The sequence below is a fragment of the Branchiostoma floridae genome, chromosome 1, assembly GCF_000003815.2.
Source record: "Branchiostoma floridae strain S238N-H82 chromosome 1, Bfl_VNyyK, whole genome shotgun sequence".
Classification (NCBI taxonomy): Eukaryota; Metazoa; Chordata; class Leptocardii; order Amphioxiformes; family Branchiostomatidae; genus Branchiostoma; species Branchiostoma floridae.
Window position 1 is genome coordinate 22,016,316 of NC_049979.1, and position 18,088 is coordinate 22,034,403.

General features: G+C 40.8%; 1 protein-coding gene across 2 annotated transcripts in view; it reads right to left on the minus strand.

Moving 5' to 3' along the window:
• Window positions 1-12,233: 12,233 nt before the first annotated feature.
• LOC118414265 (serine/threonine-protein kinase SIK2-like) overlaps window positions 12,234-18,088 on the minus strand; it is a 22,117-nt gene continuing 16,262 nt past the window's right edge. The window contains exons 7-12 of one of the 2 annotated variants that reach the window (XM_035818190.1): window positions 17,645-17,768; window positions 17,078-17,301; window positions 15,767-16,948; window positions 14,980-15,021; window positions 14,224-14,838; window positions 12,234-14,111 (exon numbers count right to left, since the gene is read on the minus strand). In XM_035818190.1, coding sequence (XP_035674083.1) covers window positions 13,944-14,111; window positions 14,224-14,838; window positions 14,980-15,021; window positions 15,767-16,948; window positions 17,078-17,301; window positions 17,645-17,768 — 2,355 coding nt within the window. In that variant the 3' untranslated portion in view covers window positions 12,234-13,943. The remainder of the gene's footprint in view (window positions 14,112-14,223; window positions 14,839-14,979; window positions 15,022-15,766; window positions 16,949-17,077; window positions 17,302-17,644; window positions 17,769-18,088) is intronic. The other variant, XM_035818198.1, reaches the window with a different exon arrangement.

Sequence of the window (18,088 nt, forward strand, 5' to 3'; positions counted from 1 at the left end):
GTCAAAGGCAACTAAAAACAAACTTTAACGTTACTGAGTTCAACAGTACTTATAACTTGTTATCCGAAGTTGAAACGCTAGCGATGGTATTTTTGCTGCGCTGTTAGCTCCGTGCGACTGTTGTTGACGGTCTTATAACGGTATATTTTGCACCCCTGTACCCTGGTATGAGTAACATTTGGTATAGATAGGCATAAGATAGTTGGTAAAATGATCCAAGTAAAATTTTTGGCATAAAGTACTGTAAAAGGCTTAATTACAGCACTCTTTTTAGGGGAAATTGGTTTTCTTTCGTTCTCCATGCCATGACCTTTCGGACGTTCACCCCACAGAGCCGACATCTGCACCTGCGTCTAGCCGGCAGGAAGAGTTAATTCAATTAATGGCTCAGCCAATCAGCGGAGAGGAAAGCGAAGGCTAATTAATATTCATAAGCGGGACCACACAATACGTTAACTTGAAGACTCAGGCCGTACAGACTTCTCGCCAGGATTTTTTTTAAAGCGTCGGACAGGGGTCCGGGGACCGCCGAATGTCCCTGGCGGGGTACAGGGGCAGGGCCACTGTGGGGGGGACCCAGGTGGGCGAAGCCCCCCCGGAAGCTCTTGCATTTTAGACTATTGAGAAGGCTTCTTTTATCAGTTTTTTTAGGGCCATATCTACGATAATCGTAGCAGTCACTTACTTCTCTTCAGCAGTTTGACTTTAAAATATTTCGGGTCAAAGCTTCAAAGACAACTAAAACCTCATAAACAACAAACTTTACTTAGCTCAACAGTATACAAAAATATTGTACGGGTTGCCATCCTTAGTTGAAGCGCTTATTTATAGCGCTAGTATCTTCGCTGCGCCGTTAGCCGCCGTGCGACTTTTGTTGACGGTCTGATATCCCTACGTCGCCGCCTCGCTGATATTCCCACGGACATGTTTCAAGAAAAATACCCAGCAAAAAACGCTGTTCTGCGTCAAATTCTATTCTATAGAACACGTGGGACTCAGTGTTACAGTCTAAATATTTTGTAGAAGCACCGCTGTAGGAAAGAAGGTCCAAGCAATGTAAAACATCACGTAGCATGAAGTTCGCTGTCAACTGGCACACAACACATGACTGTTTGAAACTCTAAGTCTAATCAACAGCCGTGTTTGATTGATAGCCGGCGGTCCTTTGATGAAGTCGGCGAAAGGTGCGTTAGTTAGAAAATCTGCGTTTAGTTTTGATACGTAATTATAAGTTAGACAGTGGCGAGAATGATTATTTTCTCATCAATATTTCTCTTCAGAATTATTTGAACTTAATTGTACATCTAAACAATTGGCTTACCTGTGCAATGTTTATATGATTAATGATCAGTGTACTGAAATCATGTGTAACGTATGGCTCCTAGTCAATAGATCAGCATTTTTCTCTATAGTGACCACCTGTCTATAGTGGCCACATTTCTATCACTGGACTGGAACTTGCGAAAACTGCTGTATTTTCTCCAGAGCAAATGTATGTGTTCCTAGTGCTGTTGTTGTTTGACATAAACTTTGAACATTTAAATTGTAAGTAACTTTAAACTGCCAGAGTTTCAGCCCAATAAAACACTCTCAGCGCCAGGGTATGAACAGACTGACCAGACAGACGAAAATAAATCCTCGAACAAGGTTCAATCGTATCTTCCGGGTCTGGCAGGACTGAGTTGTTTAACTAAAATAAGAATAGGCTTGATGGCTGATTGCATACAAAGTAAAACAGTTTAACAGTTTTACAGCTTGAAGAAAACAAACGCTCCTACAGTACCTGCACCTGCTTGATAATTATTAAATCGTATGCCCTACTTGAATAAAAAAAGTTCACTGCAATAATAAATGTACCCACATCACAAGGAGCTTATACTTTTTTTAAACTTACACCTAGTTATCGTACTGAAAATTGTTAATGACATTACATGAAGTCATTCAACAATTTTCAGTCATGATGAAAATTTTCTAAATGGAAGGTGTGTTTATTGTCATTTTCTGAAAAATAGAAGCAAGCTCTATCTTTACCTGGAATCAAGTCACAATACCAGTCCACTTTGGGGGATAATGTACTGTTAAGAGGATGTTCCATTTTTGCGCAGGGGTGATTTGGAACAGTCCAATGTTGCGTGGGAAGGGGTATGGCTGAAATATGCTGTATTTGCTCTTAAGCAAATGTCGGCCTTTCTAGTTTTACATTTTGCTGTCATAACTCTCAAATCCCAACCCTAAATGATGATAAAGCAGCATTATGTAACATAAGTACAAAACAAAAACTCAGTTTTCTGATCATTTCTTTACAAAGCATATTACTTGTGTGTGCTACGTACTAGAGTTTTTGAAAGCTGGGCATTTTTCATGCGTGGAACAGCTGTCATCCATGTTTGCCGGTTTCCAAGTACTCCCAAGTTTAACTTGCCTACTGTAACGTTAGATAAAGGTGAACTAATGTTATATCTCGTGTTCAGTGTGAAAGATGTTCAAACAGATGTTCAAACAGAAAGATGTTCTTTCAAATATTTGGTTAACATCCATTGGCATAATACCGGTCGGTTTACTGCAATTTCTCAAGCAATGCTAATTTGGCAAATGATCAACGCATCATTTTCTCCAGTTACATGTTGCTGTTACAGCTTACATTTGCCACTTCTTCTGTGTAAATTATTTTGTCTCTCTGGTCCTGCTAAAAACATAATATCGTAATTGGAACACACCGCGGAATTGCACGGAGAACGGGCGCGTGGTTGGAAGGGGGTGCACTATACCGGCCGAACGAAACACGGCACAATTAACTGCCGCTATGTACCTTTATACATCCTCTGTTGTTCCTTTCTTTCCTGTTAGTAGTTGCACAAAACAAAAATCTGCATGAGCATACAAAAAGTCAAGAGAAAATGGGTGTATACTGACAAGAATTTTCATTTAATTTTGGTCCGTCACAACCGCTATGACGTAAAACTTTACTGCTGGCCGTAGCATTAAAAATGGCGGGAAAATGGCGGCGTACGTTCAATTTGACCCATTCAGCCGTAGATCCAGGCGATAATGCAACGGTTCCTCAAACTTTTACACGAGTTGTAGGTCACCAAAAGAAATTCAAGATTGCTGTTGAATCATGCTCGTCTTGTGCCGTGAGCACATGTGATTATTATCTACAAATCTGGCGATGAACGTGACAGTGTGTTTGTCCCACGACGAGCTCGCCTGCCCCGAAAATGACCTGAAAACTTTTGGCCTTGTTGTCTTCGAATGCATTGTTATCGATGCTTTGTAAATGATGTATTGGACACCTAGATGTCTGAAGTGTGCATACCTCAGAAATAACTATTGTTGCATGTGTAGATCTCTTTAAGTTCCACTATTTTTAATCGACCGGTATAAGGCTTATGACCGGTATTATGCCAATGCATGTTACATCTTGCGGGCATGTATTTTGTGCATGATACTTTTGGATACTTTGTGTTCTTTATTAAGTCCAGTATACAAAAATTTGTTAGTAGATTATCTTTACATACAAATTACATACAAGTTATATACAACAAGTATCAGATTCTACAGACTAGACTCTACTAGCTTTATTTATGCTAACCATGAGTGCCAGAAATGCAAAATGAAGACACAAATGTGCTGAAAAATGACAGTAAATGTCAATGACATGATCTTTTTCTCTCCAAAACATTTCAAATTGTGGTGTCAAAATGGTACAAAAATTGATGCAGCTTTAAAACTCATCACTAGTCAGCTGATGTATTTCTTTCAAAAGAGATTAATAGTTTGTTAGATTAGTCTGTGAAGAAGACTACTTTCTCTGTGACAAAAAATTCCACACATTTGGTTTTTACATTTTGATAGCCATCTGTTAATGATGCAATAATGAATGAAAGGTCTTTATTGTACATTTATGGTCTTACAAGTACGGGTCATGGTGATAAAGTCGAAGTACTATTGCAGTGATATATGAATGTGGGATCTTAACCTTGTACATGACTTCTAGCTTGACCATATCATTTATTATTACCAAATGCTGTAGATGATGCTAATGACATGTATGTTTTATACAGACAGAATCTTGTTGCCTTGAGTGTCATTTTTACATGCTCAAGATGGACATAACATAGAATGGTCTGTATTATGTCTAATGTTATAGAAGATAGATATGATAAGAATGCAGCATTTTCTCAACATAAATGTCACATTATTGCAATGAGTTTGAAGTTCCTTTAGGGTGTGCAATGCTGTATTCTAAGTGTAGCCTATAGAGGTGAAATACTTGTAATCCTGGAAGTATGCCCACAGAGACTGGATATATTGAAATGTAGAATCAGCTGAAAAAAATATATATTTTACCCGGTACAACTGTTTTATCATCTGTTGGTGTTTTCTTCTGTTGATGACTATTATATATGTTAAATATATGAAATAAAAATCACAAAAATAATGTTGTTCTCCCTTTTTGTGTGTGCTTGCTCATATTTTAGTCTTAAACTAGGACAGAAAGTGACATTTAGATTACTATAATAGTGCTACTCAGAAAATGTTCTTGACAGCATCACCTTTTCAATACAGTCGAACACATACAACATCGTACTTAGATGGATTCTGCTTGCTAGGCACTATTATAATGACACATGTTAAGTACAAAGGACTGCCTAGTCATGTGTGATTGTTGTTTAGCACCAAGGACAGGCCTGTCTGGTCATGTGTGGCTGGTGTTCAGCACCAAGGACAGGCCTGGTTGGTCATGTGTGGTCGGTGTTCAGCACCAAGGACAGGCCTTGCTGATCATGTGTGGTCGGTGTTCAGCACCATGGACAGGCCTGGTTGGTCATGTGTGGTCGGTGTACAGCACCATGGACAGGCCTGGTTGGTCATGTGTGGTCGGTGTACAGCACCAAGGACAGGCCTGGTTGGTCATGTGTGGTCGGTGTTCAGCACCATGGACAGGCCTGGTTGGTCATGTGTGGTCGGTGTACAGCACCAAGGACAGGCCTGGTTGGTCATGTGTGACTGTTGTTCAGCACCAAGGACAGGCCTGGTTGGTCATGTGTGACTGTTGTTCAGCACCATGGACAGGCCTGGTTGGTCATGTGTGGTCGGTGTTCAGCACCAAGGACAGGCTTGACAGTTCATATGTAACCAGTATTCAGCACCAGTCATATACCGCCATTTCCTTTCTTGACAAACTTAATTTTAGCATCAGGACTACATACTGTGGGATCAGCCTTAAGCAACCAATAGCACCAAAATTAGATAAGTTCCCAGTGCCAAAAGTAGAACTAGCTGTCAGGCTTACAGGATATTGAAATGTTCATAAACAAGGCCACAAGAAACAGCTGAGTGCAATAATATTGATATGCCATCGAATGTATAGAGTGAGTTGAAGAAATGCACACCATTTGCTGGTGAATGTTTCTTCCTTCATTGGATTTTAGTTTCTCATTGATATCTTCTATCATTTTAGGCCAGACTCACTTTTCTGCCCATATCTATTTTATGATGTGCCATCACCAATAACTATCTACCTAACAACATTTCATTTCCCTGACCTGAGGTGATCCTACATAATGTTTATTTATTACCCTAGCAACAGCATAATCAAATACTGGATACTAAAGCAGAGACTTGCTACAACAAAATATGTTAGGTAGCATCCATATGATTTACATTTCAAGAGTTTGGTACGAGATGTAACGCCCATTCCTCATTAACTGGGAAAATTGGAGGTAGAAAATTGTAAAAAATAAAGTTGTCCAAAACGCTTACCTGCTGGTATGAACTTGTTACCACGACTATCTTTTGCTATTTTTGTCTGGTGCTAACACGCTTAATTTTGGAGATATTTGATTTTTAGTAGGCCATGTCATCTTTCCTACAATTTCGTAATAAAGAGCATATTACTACACAGAGAAATGTTCCAGCAAGTAATAGTGGATTAACAACAGCCAAATTAGCGCATTTTCCAACCCAAAACCTTCAAATTACACGCCAATGAGAAATATTTAACCGCCGTGTCATTTGTTTCGGAATAACCATCAAAATTACTAGCTATTAAGTTTGCTACATTTGTATAAAAGTAAATAAATGATATTTTTTTCTGATATGAAGACAAACCGTTTAATACTCCTTAATTTTCACCCTGTAGGATGGGATAAGAGCGATAGAATATATTTATGAAAATGGTTGGAAGCAGGCGATATCTATTCTACAGGTAAATGCCAATGAACTGTGGTAACGTAAATTACAGAATCTCTAACATTGGGAGGAAAGCCGAATAGTGTACATACTGGCTCTATTTGAACTGATCAGGTCATGTTCGTCTATAATGCTGGACCTCTTATCTTCATGTTGCTAACTCAGAGTAGCAAAAAAGTGTATCTTTGTTATCCGGAATACCCGTATAATCTTGTTCGTCCTATACCCACCCGGACTCTGCGGAAAGACACCCAAGATATGCAAGGTCTCTATCTTGGCGGGGTCTATTTAAATACATGCTAAGTAACAAAGGATTCACGCAATCACACGCTCTAGGTCAGAACCGCTTCGTCCTGGCGTCCTTTAATCAAGTCTTTGGGAATAGCAGGACATGATGCGATGGCAACATGCACCAGATGGACTGGGCCTTTCTAGCACAAGCTTTCGATATTGGAAAGACAACAAACTAAACACCAGTTATCGCACTTCTTATAAAACATTTTTTAATGTCAGGACAATCTTTGTTCGTGGAACAAACACAATGTCACATCAATATAGAATGAATGTGCTACCTAACAAAATGTCCATCCATACACCTTATATCGTGTGGTTCAATAATACCGGCAGAAAGAACTGTGTAATATGTGTATAACAAGGCTTTTGTTGATGAGCAAGGCTATAAACAACATTATCATATAGCCAGGCGCCGCGGACCAATCAGAAGGCCCCGTTCCACGTTGGTTATGACGCTTCGGTGGTTATAGCAAAGGACCAGGCGTTATGACACCATATACACCTCGGGGCGGGTCATTAACCCTTAAGTGAATTTTCCAAAAGAGAGCTGCATGTGTAAAGGCAGTCTGTTTTACAGTTATCCTGGCAGCCTGTCCCTTTATACTAATGCCACATGATTACATGACAAGCCTGACGTTATATAGATCTTGACTTTATAGAGTGGGATTGGTTTCACAAATAGCTTTCTGCCTTGAACCATGTGTCTGTCCATGTAAAACAATTCTGTGCATCAATTCTGTGCAGTCACGATTGGTTGAAAGAGTAGTTTGCTTCTAATTAACAAGATTTCCAACCTAAACAAGCAAAGGTGAAAACTTCGGAACATCTAATGATAGTGAAGTCTTAACTTAAGTTAGCTATTAACTTCTGCAGCCCATATGCTTTTGATCATGGAGCTTATAACTCAATGACAAGTCCTCAATGTAGATAACGTGGCGCTAGCGTAAATAGTGTCGCTGATTTACCGCCGTCTGTGCGTTTATATAAAGGGGTCCACTGTGTAAAACGAGAAATATTTCTGTGACACGAATCTTGACTACATTGACCTTCATAATTAGCTGATCATAATCTCTGTTGCTATTTAAGACAAACATGCTTGAAACGTACCTTACTTCATCAGTCAGTGTTGAGCATAAATTTCTGTCATTCCAGTCGTGTGATCTTCAAAAAGCGCGCGAAAATGACGACAAACTTGGACGAGTCTACTTTGACAACAGGGGTTTATTTTGGTTTAGTCCAACCCAATATACATTTATTCAACTTGGTACTATACATTCCGTGTAATGTTGATTATTGAAGCATCAGATATCAATATTAACACCCGCATCTTTCCAAGTTGGTGCATGTCAGGTTTATCATTTGAACATCGTTCCTGTAACAGTGGGGTTCTAGCGCTGCCAAACTGACCACGCCAACAGCTCTTGAGCTTTTGGTGTTGTGGTTAGCACGTTGGATTTGTGATCCGGCTGCCCGAGTTCGGCGCAGGTTCGAATCCCGGGAGTCGGGATGTTGTTTATTTCTGTTCTTACTCGCCCCTCTGAATTTCTACAATGGTTCCCACGCCGGCCCTGTGAGTAACAGGCTAGTATGTGCCACACAGGGATGTCGATCTCGGAGATTCGAGGACGAATCTTGAAAAGAAAAGGGGGAGTAGTGTAACAGTGGTGTTCAAGGACTGCTAAACCGAAGACGACTAATGGCTTAAGCCTTTTGGCCGAACGGTTTGCACGTTCGATTTGTGATCCGGCTGCCCGGGTTCGGCGCGGGTTCGAATCCCGGGAGTCGGGGTGTTGTTTCTTTCTGTTCTTACTCGCCCCTCGTATTTCTACATTCCTATGAGAAATGAAAAGTCCCAGCATCGTAAAATTCACTGAAACAGGAACATATAAACAGACTGCATTGTGACTCTATGGCAAGCCAAGCCCACCTACAGTAACATTACAGCAGATAATACGTCTTTGGTTGATGTGCTCTTGCTGAACATCCGATGACATGTTGAAGAAAAAAAATGGTAACGTAAATTATATGGTAACGTAAATTATATTTATGCTTTTAATGATAAATAAAATTTTAACAAACAGCTCTGGAAAGATTAACTCTGCAGGCAATTACTTATCTGGGAGCATTCTTTCCTATGAGTACAAAAGTAATGATCTTTCTATAATTCTAAGGGACTTATTATGGTAACGTAAATTATATCAAAAAAGTGACAAACGGCCTGAGATTGGCGGTTATAGTCATGTTTCCAACATTCGTGTTTTATGTGTTCTGTCATTTGTTTATTACGCAACACCACTGTTTAGCAGATAAAACAGTGAAAACATTATCGGAAAATGTCTTTTCGTAAGCGAATTACACCCAACAGAAGTTCGGTAACGTAAATTATACAAAAGTTGGCGACAAGAATAAAACGGCATCTGACGTAAAAAGGTCGTCTGCTGGACAAGTTCATCAACACGTGACAAGCCGGCCTAAGTGGTTGATGTAAATTATGACTGAAAATTTAAAGAACTAACGTCTTTTCATTATCAGAATGCCACGATATTGACCTTTATAGCATTTCCGACACGTGTTTTTAGCGTGTTTCTAAGCAAAACCTTACCCGGGACGACCAAAAGGCAACTAACAATGGTGGGAAAACATTGCTTAGCATATTACTATCATGTACTTGTAACGGAAAAGGGCAAAATACGTAGTCATTGTGTCTTTAAAGAAAACTGTGGCCCGCTGCTTATGTGTGACAGCAATTTGCCCCTTTAACGAGGAATGGGCGGTAAGCATCAAAACAACATACCTTCCTGGAAGGCCATTCCCAGACCAATGAATAATGAATCCATAATGGTGTATCACACAACATGGAGCTAAATACATATGAAATCATCACCATCATTTCTCAGAAACAATGATTACCCAATAGGGTGGTTATAAATAAATGAGGTAGAGCCAGGATTGTAGCCAGCACCCGTCCTTCCGTCCTTTGATGGAAATTTGCAGCTGGGGACAGAAAAACATTTTGCCCATTCCGTTCTCTCTGACGGACAAAAATCGACACGTAAAGATATAATAAAACTGTCTCCCTTGTGTAATTTTTCACCAAAACAGATACCGTTGAACAGCTTTGTCTACCAGCAAAATTTACACCTCAAAATGCAGGAAATAGCATTTCAAGAGGGTCTAGATTTCAACATTGTCTTGGGCACTCGATAGGATTCAAAATCGAGGGGACGGAAAATGATTTCAGGCTGGCTTCAACCCTGGGTGGAGCGCAACAAATTTTCAATTCCACAAACTATCCATGCAAAGGTTATCAAGGCCTCTTCATGCTGGCTCAGATCTCAACAACATCCTTTCTCAAGGATGCATTGAAATTTGATAGACTTGATAGAAGTCCAGCACAGAGCTCTATCCTGGGTGCTGAATCATACATCATACACCACTGCCCACTCTCATCTGGGACGTCTGCCAACTTTCCTCACACCGTGTATTAGTCTGACTGAGATGTAAGCTAAGTCACTTGTTCGATCCGGACAATTCCAACATCTACTGCCATCATCATTGTACCAAAAGAAACATCTCAGTGATTGACAAACACGATCATCATACAAACCTGACACTCAATATGGCAGAACTGGAAAGGCATACGAATAGTGCCTTGCTTTTTATGAGCTACCATCTGAATACATGTTTTAATATCTCACTGTTCTTGACCAATTGTTATTGTCTCACAACAAGATTTAAAATCTACCACTGAAAAGCTTTTAAATTTGTTGTCACAGTCTTCTACCATTTTATTTGATATCCAGGCAATATACTGTTTAAAAGGTTTTTCATCCAAGTCATGATCTAGTTGTAAATATGTCTTAGTAAATTCTACTGTAAAGTCCTGAAGCAGTTCAGCTTTTCTGGCTTGCTGCAGTGTTTGTGAAAATTTTGTTTTGAAATAAACCATTAATAAATTTTGAGCTATTTGAATTTTGGACTGTTTATTACAACAGCTTTACCTCTGAATTTCTGTGAAGGTTTCGAAGCTTTGCTCGGTGTGTGGCTCACAGGAACAACCTCCTTTATCTTTGTTCAAAGCTGCTGGCACCACCAGCATGGTTACACACAAAAAAATATCATTGGAGAATGTAACACTAGTTCACCTTTATTCGCAGGGTAACCTATATCCGTTGTACCTAAAAACAGGATACTTAGGGATATCACGTTGATGGACGGTAGTTTCAAATTGCATTTTTTTCAATATAATAGTCAGTTTGAGACCACCGTCCATCGACATCTAGATATCATGTAATACACTGGTGTTAAATACAATGGATAAAGGTTACCCATGAATAAAGGTGAACTAGCGTTACTTTAGGTAACGTTATCATATCTGATTGATGACTTGTGATGATCTGATTTATTTGGTCTTGTTTTCCCATCCATCATTTGAAGAATGACTTTTGATTTAATGCCAGAAGTGCCATGATGTATCCATGCTTGAAAATGCCACATAGGCATACTAAAGTTTATCTAATATCTATCTACTAGTATTGAGATGTATGGTCATGCTCAACATTATGTATGGGGACAATCAATGACACTGGGATGGAATCCTGTAAAAACAATCCATGGTTGCCCAATGTTATTAAAGATAAATCTATTGGGGACTTGTTAGAAATCCACCAAGGAGTTTGTTTTGTTATCACTTTACCAGTATATGGTGTTATTAGACTTTCTCTGACCCCTGATGGTTGGTGGGGGGGGGGGGGGGTTCAGACAAGTGCTATAGAGTATTGTTTTACCTTCCCACACAAATTCCAGCTTCAGATGCCACACAGCCACAGCTTCTACACCAAAAAGTAACTCATTTCTTTTAGACAGATTTACAGCTGAATGTTACATTGAAAATTCAAGTTCTATTAAGTTTGACTATTCATCCTATAACCAGCCATTGTATATTGACTGTTTCCAAAATCATTGCCCAGTTGCTTGAGTTGCTTATAATTTGTTCCATACTTATTACTGTAGCATCAAGGACAGATGTGTGCTAAATGTATGGTTAAAATAGTATTACATAAAAATTATTCATAACTTTTCAATGATTTTGTTAGGTGAAAAGTGGTTTTGTTCTTCTTTAAAGTTACTGGTGCAAGTTACAATCTCTCTTCTTGGGGTGTATGGGGTATCTGGGAGGGACAGTACCTCTGCAGGGGGTACCTCTGTAGTTACAAACTATGATATCGTAATTACACATAAAGTAATATTTATGTAAATTCATGGTTCAGAACTAGCTTTATTCATGCATTTGCCATGTCTGTAAATCCCTATTCATACCCTTTCTTGTTTACGTTCGGTCATTATTTCGCAAATGTGATGAAACAACTAAATGTTCTTGACTGACAACTAAAAATGTTTTGAAATTATGATCCACATTCCACTGTACATTTTAAGAAAAGCAACAAGGGGTGTACTACTAATAACTTGGGAGTACAAGTAATTTTCTTGTGAGCAGTTTATTACCTTAATCACTTACCCAGTAGAAAAGGTAATCATTTTTCACTGTCAGGAAAATCAAGTTGAATCCCAAGTCAAATCACCAAACTTTTACCTGTCAAGTTGTAATGATAAGTGAATTATTCCTCTAGCATTATGCAAGCTATGCAACACCAAAATGGCTGCAGTGTAAGAAATGTCTTCAACAGTAACCTAAACCTCTGTAGATAATCCTTTTGTTCAAATAACACACTTAGACACTGACATATGTTCAGATTGTCCTTTAATGCTCTTGAGCATGATCAACCCACTGGACTGGTAGGCACACCATGTCCAGTGCTTTAACACATGAACCCTACAGGGTTACCACCATTAACAAGGGACGAATCATTCCTTACACAGTAATCCCTTTTTCCACTAGTCAGGAACTTTTACAACAATAAATAAATGATGCACAAACTTTGATATGCACTTTGGGGAGGTGTTGTCTGTTCTTCTCTCTAGCTTCGCTCTAGTCCACTACTCTAAGTTTCCTTTGAGATAAATTCTAACAGGTTCACGTCTATCCTCTACTGTTCCGCTGCCTTGGTTATAATCACAGAAGGCAAATCCGTACATCACAGTCTTTTTTGGTAAATGTCCAACATGGTATTCTTTAAGTATTTCAACAATTCTGCCTAACAGGCAGTGATTTTGAACCAGTGCCATTTCTTCCACGTCACTGCACCATGTGAAGTTACATTTCCTTTTGGTCCTTTAAATGTTGAAGGAGTTTTAAGTGTTTCACTAGTATTGTCACTTGTGTAAAAATAACAACAGCACATATCTGCCTATATGTACAATAACACCTTCACACCTATTTACAAAAAAGAAACTTTCTATAGATACATATTTACATTCTATGACACAGTTCTTGACCCCAAACAGAACATTTCTTCTCAAAACAACAGTCAACAATACCTGGCTTATGCTGCAAGGAAGTCCACATACAGTACAAAATACATTGTAGTTCTCTAAGGAAAATAGATGTCCTTTTTCATTCCTTCAGTCTTCCTACGGACATGGAGGGTTGAAAATAGGCTCTAGATATATTTTGTACTTGGTGATACGACTGTGGCACTCGTGGATGGCACCACTTTCCATACACTCTCACTGTAGCTCAAGCTAGCCACTGTAGCCCTACTACAGATAAACTTTACACCAATATATATATATATATTTACACTAGACAAGAACTTTCTAAATCTTCATCTTGATCTAGAAGGAAGGAACATTCATGATAAGGAGTTCACAGTCTAATTACAAATCTGATGAATGCATTGGGTTTGTCACTTTCTCTTTACAAACTGTCATCTCCTTGGATATTGGCAACATTCTTCTTTGCACATCATGTAACATTTGCCTAAAACATGACAGGGACCTTTGATTAGGAATGCCAGCTTCTGGACACATTTGACAGTAACACAGTGTAAGAAGTCAAAGAAGTGAAGAAAAACAGAAACAAGAGCATATACAGAAAGGTTGAGATAATGTCACAATTATTCACATGTAGGGTGACAATCAACTTGCAATGATAGGACCTATGACAAAAATTTAAGTACCATTCATATACCAAAATAAATCACAATATGGGCACAAACTGGACATAACTGGTACACAGTGGACAAAGGGAGCCATGAAATCTTAATCCTTCCCAGACTGGAAACAAGAAACAGAGTTCACAAAATTATTTTTTATCACACAGTGATGACCAAACTATTCCAATGGCTTCCCACTGCAAGGCACATGCCAAATAACGCCCTTCTGTGACTTGGCAGCAGCTGTATTTTCAATCCTAAATCTTTGCCCCATTGTTTTCCATTTTATTGCAAACTTCATCATGGGCCGTCCATACAGCACCAAGCTATAATCACAACTGGTCCCTGTCTATAACACCATTTTACGCTGTTCATTCACATGGACAGGACAGTCCTCTCCTAACAAGCCAAGATGGAGTTCCCTGACTGTAAGTTGAGAGAGTCTGATGTGTCCATGCTCTCACATTCGGCATCCACCTCGTCGATGCTCAGTTGGGGGATGAGGGGCAGCATCTCTGGCTGGCTGGATATGTGATTGTAGTTCATCTGCTCATTTGCAGCTGCATCCTGGAAAATGAATGTCAAGACATTACACCTGCAGTCCTACATATGCCACAGTGTGAAGATGAATTCAACATCAATTTTACAAATATCCAGTATGCTGTGAGACTACACTTACAGGCAATGTGACAGGGTGCTGCTGTGCTAGTTTGTAGGATGTCTGCCGGATCATATGGCCTCTGTTGGCTGCTGATGACCCAGCTGTCTGCATGCTGTTCTCTGCTGTGGCGTGATGCATCTGCCCACAAGGCTGTTGGCGTCGTAGCTGTGCCATCTGTTGTTGACAAAGTTGTTGCTGCAGCTGTTGTTGTTGTTGCCGTTGCAGCTGCTGTTGTTGTTGTTGCAGCTGCTGCTGCTGTTGTTGTTGTAGCTGCTGCTGCTGTTGTTGTAGCTGCTGCTGTTGCTGTTGCAGCTGCTGCTGTTGCAGCTGTTGTAGCTGCTGCTGCTGCTGTTGTTGCAGCTGCTGAACCTGCAGCTGCTGAAGCTGCTGCTGCTGCAGGTGGTCCTGCAGCTGCTGTTGGCGGATATGCTGCTGTTGTTGCTGCAGGTGTTGGAGCTGCTGCTGGCGAAGCTGACACTGTAGCTGTAGGGGGTTCTGCTGGCTATCAAGCTGCGTCTGCGTGTCGGATGGCCTGATCTGCATTCTCTGGAACTGCATGTTGAGTTGGGACTGTTTCTGCAACATCTGCCTCTTCTGGTGAAGCTTGTGCTGCAGCAACTGCTGTTCCAATGTCTGAAGCACAAAAACATACACAACAGGTTAGTCAACATACCAGATGAACAAACAGCATGTAGAAGGAATGCCTCAGACTTACAGTTGATATATGTATCATTGAGACTGCCACCCCACCAACTGTTTTGATAAGATTCTCACCATTTTCAGATCTGCTTGATAAGGGCCAGAATTCTCCACCAACTGAAAAATATCAAGACCATGATGATTTCTCCCAGCTTACACAGCTTACTGGTAACCTCTTGAATTGTTAACAAGTAATACATTGCATAACAGTATTTCTTCTTTCTTTTATTGGACCTGCAAACATGAAAAATGATTAGTAAACAGTAAGAACTAACCAGAGAGAAAACTCCATTGTGTTTTGTAATTTGCCATTTACCATCCTCACTTGCCAGGGTACCGATTGGCTGGAAACTTGATTGCATCAAACAAGGCAAACTTCTGCCTATTCTACAAAACACTTAAGCTAGATCCAACAATGATTGGAAGCAGATTGGTTTGCCAGGACATGCTTTCTTGGGCCCTGGCATGTGAGGATGCCTACAGCCAAGTATCACTGACACCATACAGTAGGCTACATTGCTGACACAAGTACAAATAGACACATCACACCACCATCAAAATTCAAGAGACACAAGGTCTGTCTTAGGGGGTTAGGCACCCTTTCCCACTAGATGGCGATCTCTGAGTGACTGTAAAGCAATCAAAATCAGATTTATTTAACCCTTGATTTCATAATTGAAATACAATGAAAGATGTGGAAGAAAAACATAAAAACACACAAAACACTTAAGTAATTAGTTCTTTTGTTAATATACGAAATGCAATCAGTAATCTGTCAAAAATTTGGTTGCTCAACAGATGCTCAAAGGCTGCAGCCTCTAGTGGAAAGTGGGTGTTACAGTACAATGTAGACTCCACATACCTTAAACTTCTGTGATGGTTCCAGTGCCAGAATCTGTTCTGGGAGTTCATCAAATCTGTGGTCAAAGTCGGGATCTGCGTGGAGAGTTGCATGTTTCATGAGTCTCGGTGTGGGCTGATCTGCTGGCTTGTTGACTGGAAATTGTCTACGTGTCAGTGGAGAGGTGTTGGGTGTGCTCGGTGGCTGGTTTGGCACCACTAGTGGGGAGAAAGGCCGATTTGCTCTGAGTCTTGCCTCTTGGAACCGACAAGATGGCAGTTCACTAGCGTCCTGGGCATCACAGTCTGACACTGTCCTGTTACACATCTCCTGAAGGACCTGATGCTCTTTGTGCAGCTGCACCATACCTTTGACTTTGGCAAGGTCCTTCAAGTGTTGGCGGAATGCCACAATGCCCTTAGTGAGAGATCCATCTGACGCACGCCTACCCTCTCGGAAATTTACAGGAGAAGCACGGTTTGAACTACTCTTTTCTGTATCGTACAAACAACTTGTCATTGCCGATCGGTCATCATGGACGTGGTTTATGCAAGGTTCCATGTTTTCCACCTCGTCTGCATACCCAGCAGGTAAAGAGTCTAATTGGAAATTTTCCTGGCCACAAGGCATTCTGTCCTCAGTTCCTTGGTCATTTACAAATGTATTGCACGGGATCAGGCTGGGCGGCAACAGCGGTCCTTCTATTGGATCGGCTAGCGTGTGCCTTCTCTGAGAATTGCACGGCATATTGATAGCGGACATCCCCGAGATGTCGGCATGCTCACTAATGTCCGCCTCCACATCCTCGTCGAGGGACTCCATCATACGACTTGGCGAGGCCGAGCGAACCTTCCTGACCTGGGGGTGAGGGATGACATCGAGGCAGCACCCTTTCACCTCAGGCGTCGGCACATCTTCAACTCCATTCAGAACAAACTGGTTGTAGGACTGAGTTGTTCTCTGGGAATCATCCACAGTCAATTGGAATGATGGTTTCACAAATGGAGGGACAGAATTTGTCATGGCGTTCCCACTGCTGAAGCCACTGGCCTTCAACAGCGCCTGTTCGGCAATGCTACTTGGCCTGCGGCCTCGAGAGTCTGCGCGGTTTTCTAGTGGGAAACTGCTGCGATGGTACTTCAAACGATCAACAAGCAGGTGGTAGATGGCAGCAAAGTGGTCGTAAGCTTTGCTATCAAGGGACTGTAACCAAAGAGAAAAAATACATTACAATTCATGGGAGAATCAGCCAGCAAGCAAACTGGACCAAACAAATGAAAAAAATCATTTAGTCTCAATACTCAATATGCTTCAACAGCAGAACAGACTTACCTCACGAGTCTTTTGTGGATTGATGCCAAGGGTATGCATCAGCCTGATGACCTGTTCGTTGTACTGTCCCAGTCCGCAGTCCTCCACCTGAGGAAGTGGGCTCGACAGCGGCCTGCGGGGCACCTGGCCGTCTTCCAGCATCCATTTGTGATTCTTGATTTGCTCGATGCTGTAGCGCTTGCTGGGATCCAGAACCAGCATCCTGCGAATCAGTTGCTCACACTCTGTAAGGAACCAGGGAAGAGGTAAGCATGGCAAGTAGCCAACAGTCTGAAGGACAATATACATCTGACAACCTTTTTTTTTCAAGCCTGCATGGGGTTATGCTACGCTATATGTAGATTCTGAAAGTCATTGGCTACATAATATTCTCTAAAACAACATTTGTAAACCAGAAAATCATTGCAACCTAATTCATAAACCATTTGTATAAAACACAAACACTAACTAGCCTTTAATAAGTAACGATCATTCTATGCAGTCTCTGCTTGTTAGAAGTTATTTCAAGACACCTTTAATATGATGCCTACCCATGTGAAAAAGGAGCTAGCACGATGCACTACTTACCACTTGACATGAAGTATGGGATGCGGAATCGCCCTGCCAGTACCCTCTCCCTGAGGGCAGGTAAGGTGTCAGCATTGAATGGCAAGGCTCCGCACACCAGGACGTACAGCACCACGCCCAGACTCTGTGAAAGACAAGACAAGCATTACTCACACTCCTTATCTGTCACTGACCTCAGCACACAAAGACTGGGTGCAACGTACGACCTTTATTCGTGAAAGGGTAAATGACGGCACACCAAAAGATAATTGCTGTGCATTGTGCCCACATTAGTGCAAGTTAAGAGAACACGCCAAAAGGTAAATCAATGACAACACAAGAATGATGCATCTAAGATGGTACAGTAACTGTAAATTTGGTCGCTATTGTAAAGACTTAGTTTGTAGTACTACTGGAAGAGAGGTTGTCAAGTCCTTTTGAGATTGTATTTGAATGCAATTCTGT